This window comes from Kogia breviceps, chromosome 14, assembly GCF_026419965.1.
Source record: "Kogia breviceps isolate mKogBre1 chromosome 14, mKogBre1 haplotype 1, whole genome shotgun sequence".
Taxonomy (NCBI): Eukaryota; Metazoa; Chordata; class Mammalia; order Artiodactyla; family Physeteridae; genus Kogia; species Kogia breviceps.
The window spans coordinates 90,161,571-90,168,824 of record NC_081323.1 but is presented as its reverse complement, the minus strand read 5'-3'; the positions used below and the strand labels follow the sequence as shown (position 1 = coordinate 90,168,824).

General features: G+C 68.3%; 1 protein-coding gene across 4 annotated transcripts in view; it reads right to left on the bottom strand.

Annotated features, from left to right (window-relative positions):
* Positions 1 to 274: 274 nt before the first annotated feature.
* INTS1 (integrator complex subunit 1) overlaps positions 275 to 7,254 on the bottom strand; it is a 29,066-nt gene continuing 22,086 nt past the window's right edge. For 2 of the 4 annotated variants that reach the window (XM_067012815.1, XM_067012816.1), the window contains exons 36-47: positions 6,660 to 6,747; positions 6,352 to 6,578; positions 6,008 to 6,131; positions 4,906 to 5,039; positions 4,318 to 4,510; positions 3,685 to 3,812; positions 3,334 to 3,446; positions 2,490 to 2,624; positions 1,544 to 1,614; positions 1,086 to 1,177; positions 814 to 923; positions 275 to 635 (exon numbers count right to left, since the gene is read on the bottom strand). In XM_067012815.1, the coding sequence (XP_066868916.1) occupies positions 520 to 635; positions 814 to 923; positions 1,086 to 1,177; positions 1,544 to 1,614; positions 2,490 to 2,624; positions 3,334 to 3,446; positions 3,685 to 3,812; positions 4,318 to 4,510; positions 4,906 to 5,039; positions 6,008 to 6,131; positions 6,352 to 6,578; positions 6,660 to 6,747 (1,531 nt within the window). In that variant the 3' untranslated portion in view covers positions 275 to 519. The remainder of the gene's footprint in view (positions 636 to 813; positions 924 to 1,085; positions 1,178 to 1,543; positions 1,615 to 2,489; positions 2,625 to 3,333; positions 3,447 to 3,684; positions 3,813 to 4,317; positions 4,511 to 4,905; positions 5,040 to 6,007; positions 6,132 to 6,351; positions 6,579 to 6,659; positions 6,748 to 7,254) is intronic. The other 2 variants (XM_067012817.1, XM_059037383.2) reach the window with 1 other exon arrangement.

Here is a 7,254-nt window from a genome sequence, read left to right as displayed (position 1 = left end):
CGCGGGCAGAGAACTCGGGGGCAGGGGGCGCCCGGGCACTGCCAGCTCTCCCCCAACCCCGATGCTGCCTGAAAGTGGGGAGCTGGGTGGAGGGCAGGGAGGAAGGGCCGAGGCTGTGCCCAGCAGGCAGGCGCCCTCCTGTCTCCAGATGGACACTGTCACACGCCCAGCCAGGAGCAGGCAGGCTGGCCGGGCCCTGGGGGCAGGGCTCCAAGCTCCCAGGCCCCACGCACTCCCGGGGTCTCCAAGGAGGCAAACCACACAGGCAGCAGCATCGCGGAGTTCAAAGGTTTCATTTGAACCCAGCCCCTCGCCTCGACTCGCTAGGCTGTCAGCATCCCCTCGCAGCGGGGCTGTGCCCCCATCACTCCGCAGGCGGGACAGCCTCCGTGGCAGACGGCCCCCCACTGCCGGCCAGGGGCGGCTGGGCCTGGGCTCTGAGTGCCGGCCCCGCCTACCTTGGTGCTCCCGGAGGAGGCCACCAGCGGACCAGGCGTGCAGTCGGGCTGCGGCCCAGGCTCACATCACAGCCTCCATGTGCAGGATCCTCAGGGCCTCGGAGATCTGGGCGCTGGTGTCCACCTGGCCATACATGCCCACCAGGAAGGCCCGGTGCAGAAGCACGGCTGCATGCTCTGGGGACAGACGAAGACCCCGTCAGGCTGCGCTGCCCTGACATTCTGGCCGCAGCGGCCAGGTCATCAGGCAGCTCTCGGAAGTGGAGCCTCTGGTCTTTCCCCGAGAGCCTGGCCCCGGGTACCGAGGCCTCCGCAGGCACCAGGGCCTGGGCGGGTGGGGTCGGGGAAGACTCACCCTGGCAGAGGAGGGTGTACTCCGGCAGGTTCCGGAGGGCCGTCTGCGCTACCTCAAAGTCCCGGCTGCCCAGGCAGTACATGAACGTGGGCAAGAAGTCGGCTGCGATGCTGAAAGAGCCACGTGCTCAGGTTGGCACCTCCCCCCGTGTCAAGACGGCCAAGGCCCCGATGCCTCCGCAGAGCCCCGTGCCGGGCCCCACCGGACAGGAGGAGCAGGAGGCCTGGCCCAGGGCACTGGGCGGCCTGTGGCAGCAGGTGACGCCGGCTCACCTGGGGTTGCTCTGGATGGAGCGCAGGGCCAGGCTGAAGGCCAGGCTGCGGCAGGACTCCTCAGCTGAGCTCATCAGCCGCTGCAGACTGGTCTGCGGGGACGGGGGCGGTGTCAGCAGGGCCACCCTCCCGTCCAGGGGACCCCACTCCCTAAGCCCCCTCAACATCCCCCGTCGCTGGGCCCTGGGACGTCAGGACCCATGAAGCACATAGGAGCTCCAGCGCAGTGTGGAGGAGCGGGCTGCCTCAGTTCTGGGCGGGACTGAGAATCTGGGGCGGGGCCGGGCTCAGACGTGGCGCCCACCCCCAAAGCCCAGCCGCTGAGGGCTGAGCGGGGTGCACAGCAGGAAGGAGGGTGGTGGGCGGCGTCCCTGTCTGGGGCCCAGTGCGGCTTTGCCCTCCCGCCCCAGCCTCTGACACGTGTCTCAGTTCCTCCGGGCACATGACAGCTCCCGCACCGAGAAGAAGCCCAAGATCTCGGGTCTCCGCCGGGACATCTCGTCCACGTCGCTCAGAACCTCCAACAGATCTAAGATGGGTAGAAAGCGTATGGTGAGGGCCAGGCTGCAGCTGCTGGGCTCGGGGGCGAACCTGTCCCCCACGCAGCCCAGAGGCGGGAGTGGTGGAGTCCCGGGGCCAGAGCCCGCTGCCCCACAGCACACCTGCCGGGCAGGGACCCCGGCCCGGCCTCAGCACAGGCCCTGGCGGAGGGACCTGGTTCTACAGGTGCAGCATGGCTGCTCTAACGTCAGTGCCGGTGCCTCCTGGAGCTTCCATAGCATCCCTAGTGCTTGCTCAGGCCAGGGGGCCCCCAGCACCTTGGGACGGAAAGCACTGGGGGTGCCGCTGCCTTCCCAACTACCGAGCCAACGACCCCAAACCGGAGGTGCTGGCCGACCAGGCTTTCAGAGGTTTCTGAGGGGCCCAGGGATCTGCATCGGCACCACACTCCCCGGATGTCTGCCCCGGCTGCCCCGAAGCCACACGGCACAAACGTGGCCCTGCCCCTCCCCGCAGGTGGCCACCCAGGCCCTCGGCTCCTCCGTAGGGGACCAGGGGCTGTCGGCCAACTCCCCGCCAGGCCCCTCTTCCTCGGTGCCCACAGGGACTCCAGGGGGCTCCCCGGCGCCACTGGCCAGCAGAGAAGCCACCCCCAGTCTCCAGCCCTGCTTCTTCCCCCGACCCCCTCTCTACCCGCCCCTATTCCCACTCTGAGGAAAGAGCCCAGCCCCTCCCGGGACCTGGCAGGGGCCCTGCTGTATTCTGGATGCGCCCCCCCCACCCAGGAGAAGCCTGGATGGCCAAGGGCCGCTGTGGGACCCAGGATGCCGCAGGGACAGAAAGGGAGGCCACCACCCACCACGGGGCCGACTGGGTCTGGGGGAGCCAAACCCCCAAACTTACCCTCGACCGTCTGGCCCCGGGAAAGCCTCTTCACATAGGGGGCCACTTCAGCTGCGGTCAGAGGAGTGAAGAGGGAGATGCTGACCAGAGGCAGGGGGCCAGCCGAGCTCTCGTCTGCAAGACAGGAGGCCAGTGCTGTTGGGTGGAGACGAGGACGGTCCGCCCCAGGCCACTGTCCAGAGGGCCTGAGAGCCACGGACACACTCGACACAGAGGCCGCGGGATCCATGTGCGTAAGCGAGGGGCAGCTTTGCTGAGCAGTGCCCAGAATCACACCAGATCCCCAAAGATGCAGCCCCTGCCCTGGGCTGAGCACGGTGGTACACAACGGGCGCTCCATAAATGCGCTGAAACGAGCCTGCTGGGAGCTGTCTGGGAGACACGGCACTTCTCTCTCGAGCCTCTCACCCACCACGCTGTGCGCGTGGCCTTCCCCGCTGCCCCCGGCACACAGCAGGTGCTCAGTAAAGGCGCCCGCGTGCAGAGCCCTGTGCTAGGCACGTCCGTGGACGGCCGAGTCACCCTCGACACCAGCGACTTGGCAAACCCAGGGCAGAACGGCCGTGAAGGGCCAGCAGCGGACCTGGGCCCCCGGGCACTCGGCCCATTCACAAACCCACCGCGTGCCCGCCAGACACGATGCTGCAGGTGCCGGGTCGCCCCACTGTAGGGGCCACAGGACGGGGACGGGGACGAGGACAGAGACCCAGCTGGCCCCACAGAGGGCAGGTGCCGTAGGCCACGCCGGCCACACGCGACTCGGTGCTTTGCGCGTGTCACGGGCGGGGCCAGCGATGCCCGAGGGCGCCCAGGGCAGCCCAGCCGCAGCCCCGGCCCCACTCACCCTCGCCCTCCTCGTCCAGGCCTCGCTCGGCCCTGCCGTCCCTGCTGGGAAGGCTCAGCCCCGCCAGGAGTGACTTGAGCATCACCAGGTCACTGCTGTCGAAGGACAGGTCACTGGGGGGGCAAGGTTCTCCGTGAGGACTGCGCCACAGGTGGGAGGCGGGCAGGGCCCCGTGGGCAGGGGCTCAGGAGGTGCCCCAGGGGCCGAGGGAGGAGGGAGCCAGCTCAGAATGGCCCCGGCGCCGTGGGCAGTGTCCAGCCCCGCCACCACGCCCCCTGGGAGCTCCCAGCCCTGAGCACGCCACGACGGGACCCTGGCCGGAGAGGGGCCGTGCCAGACGCGCACACTCACTGGAGCGCGTCGGAGTGTTTCTGCAGGAAGGCGACGGCGGCCGGGGCGTTGCAGGTGATGTACTTGTGGGTGAACTGCACAAACTTGCTGATGAAGGGGGCCAGGTGGCGGGAGGCCTTCCTGTAGTTCTGCAAAGGGAAGCGCGAGGCGGGAGCTTTCAGGGCCTGAAGCATCCCCCGTCTTGCCCGCGTCACTCCCCCTGGAGCCTCACAGTACACCCTGGACACCAGCAACACGCCGCCCTCTGCCGGGCAGCACGTTAAGATCCCTAACGGTCAGGAGTGGCCTCGTCCCTCATGAACCCTGAGGAACGTGGGGTCTCCCCAGGCGCGTGAGCAGCTGGGGGCCTTCCCCGGGTGAAGCTGTCAGGCAGGCAGGTGGCCCGGCCCTGCCCCTGATGCAGCCAAGGGGCTGCGCCCTCACACGGCCGCCTCAGGTGGACAAGGGGATGGACCCTCAGTCCTGGTCAGAAACACCGGGGCTGCCAGAGTGGTGGGAGCAGAAGGGGACGAGCTGGATGGGGAGGGAGCTCAGGACGGTCGGGGGGCGGGCCGGGCGGGCAGGGGCACTGGCTGAGGAGGGCGCAGGGAGAGGCACCGGGCCCAGCGTCCGGAGCGTGGGCGGGGCACCCACCAGCAGCAGGCGGAGGAAGGAGAGCAGGCAGTCCCACAGCGCCCCCTGGTGCTCGCTCTGGAACACCTGCGGCTGCAGCAGCTCCAGGATGCCCAGCACGTGCAGGAAGAAGGTCAGGTGGTTCTGCTGCCGGAACTCCTGGAAGTTCAGGTGGTTGCGGCCGTGCAGGAGGGCGGCGATCATGGGCAGGTGCCTGGGGGCGACGCATGCGCTCGGTGGTCCTGGGCCGTCTCCCCCTGCGCCCCTCGCCCCGCCCCCCGAGGGCCGACATCAACTTGCACTTGGAGCCCAGCCGGAGCCCACTAACCCCCACCGTGACGTTCTGGGCCGCTCACCTGACCCACCCTCTCCCGTGTCCACCAGCCCCCCACCCCCACCCCCGCCACCGAGACTCGGCTTAGTCAGGAAGCAGCCGAGGCCCCGGCTGCCCGTGACGACACCACCACGGTGCGCGTCCACCCGCTCTTAGCCGCAGAGCCCGCCTTACAGGAACGCGTGGTGCGGGAGCCGCTCCAGGCTGGGCGGGGAGGGCACACCGCCCGCGAGCGTTGCGCGCTCCGGCTGCAGGTGGGACAGGCCAGGCGGTACCTGAGTAGCAGGATGGGGTGGGCCACAGCCAGCTTCCGACAGGCCATGTTGGCGTCGGCCACTCGGTTCTCGGCCGCCCGCGAGTCGCTGGTGTCCGCCAGGAGGGTGATGAAGCGGTGAATGAGGCCGTCCAGCTGAGAGGGACGGGGGTGGTCAGAGCCGGGGCCGCCGGCAGCCCTCGCACCCTACCTGCCCGCCCCCCCGCCGAGTCCGCTGCCCTCACTGCAGGGGCTACGATGGGGCTCACCGGGCAGCGTGCGGACCCCTGCTCCAGGGTCCCCGGACCCCAAGGCCCTGGCATGGTCCCTAAGGACCTATGCAGCGACCCAGAGAAACCTGTTCCCCTAGTGCTTTCTGGTGCTCCTGGGGGTCAAACAGGCCGTGGCCAGAGCTCCCAGCCAATCTCAGCACGTGGTGTGTGAGGTCACCCTCTCCGCACAAACAGAATAAAAGCCCTACGTTAGCTCCGACGAGAAAAACCAACCTTACAAATAAAGCGTAATTTCAGGTGTGTAAATCAAGTAACACACCAAAGTGGAAGGAAGCACAACTGGAAAAACCTCAACTTCCCTCCCTGTCCCAAGAAGCAGGGCAGGCGGCAGATGCGACTCCAGGGTCCAGCCCAGGGAACATGGGCAGGGGGCCCACCAGACCCCCCTTCCCCCACCATCACCCAAGGGAGGTGAAGGCAGATGCCACGCAGACCCGCGCACAGAGGCCCCACGCTGGGCCAAAGGCCAGCGCCACAGCAGGCAGCCAGGAAGGGCTGCGGGTGCTGGGACACATGCCACGCCGTCACACACGCACCACGTGGCCTGCTGTAGTCAACCGTCCCTCATCAGGGAACGAGGAGGACACCCACCCTCCTCTGCTCCACACCCAGAGGACTTCCTGGAGGAAGAAAAGATCGTTTCTAGACCCTTCGAGAGGCCGGACAGGCGAGGGTTGCAGGGCAGCCTCTGCCCTCAGACATGCCATCGACACTCACCAGGTGCCTTTTTTGTCTTTAGATCTGAGAAAAGGCATTTCTCTACCTCCCAGTTGGCGTTTCTACCTCCAAGTGAAGGACAAAGGTGGCCCCGATAACCCCGTAGGGCTTTACCTTGCAGACGCTGCTGCCAGCGGCCCCTTCGCTGTGCAGCAGGACGTCAGGCACAGGCACCCGGAGGTCTGGCCGCTGCAGGTAGAGGTGCACGAGCAGGTCTCGGCAACGCCTGCCCAACACGCTGTGAGAGACCAGAGACCAGACTCGGGGTGGCCGCGGAACGGGGGAGCCGCTGTTCCCACTGCGGGCTGCGTGCAGAGCTGGTGTGCCGGCCCCTCACCCCTACCCCACCCCCACTGGTGGCCTGGGCTCATCACCACGGTGCTCGTGCCTGAGCTGCGGCCTCCCGTCACACGGGCAAGGGGACGGGGGGCTCAGAGCCCGGGGCCCAGCACCCTCACCTGTCAGCCCACTGCTGGACGCAGCCTGTCAGGTGTGCCGTCACCTTCCCGACGCCCTCGTCGTCACCGCGGCAGCAGCTGAGCAGCAGAGGCAGCCGGGCCTGGAGAAGGCCGCAGGCGCTCGCGTCCCCGTCCCGGCTCCTGGTCTCCGCCTCCGCCAGGATCAGCTCCACCAGGCCGATGAGCTCCGGGGCCTGGACCCGCAGCACCAGCTCCTCCCGCCGCTTCTGCAGCGGGCACCGCCAGTCAGGCCCGGCCACGTCCACCCGCCACCCCACCCTGCAGGCAGCAGACACCCCAAAACCTGCCTGAGGGGTACGCTGGTCCCTGCCCTGCCAGATTCGAGGAATGTGGATGCAGGCCCAGAGGAAGTCCAGGGAGGCCGAGGGGTCAAACCTGGAGGAAGCGAGGTGGCTTGGCTGAGCACGGGGCACGCCTCCAGGCGGAGGCAGGCAGGGGTGGGGCGAGATGCTCCCTGCCGGCCGAGGGCCCAGGTCAGCCGTCAGGGTACGCGGGCTGCCCCACCTGACCTCTCTGCAGCTCACGGTGGCAAAGCTAACGTCGGCCCCGGCCCGCCCCGCCCTACCCCGCCCCACGCTTGCAGCCGTGCACAGGGGCCTCTGGCGCCCCCGCAGCATAGCACGGACGCCAGCCATTCACACGACCGGAGGACAGTGAACCCTACTGTCTGCCTGCTGGTCACCCAGAGAAGGGACATGAATCCTACTGTCTGCCTGCTGGTCACCCAGAGAAGGGACATGAACCCTACTGTCTGCCTGCTGGTCACCCAGAGAAGGGACACCGGGCCAGGCAAGAGCGCCCTGGTTCCTGAGGAAGCCAGGGGGAAGGGTGCTGGATCAGATCCCCCCGCCCAAGGCCCCCGACGCTGCCCTCTGAACTCGG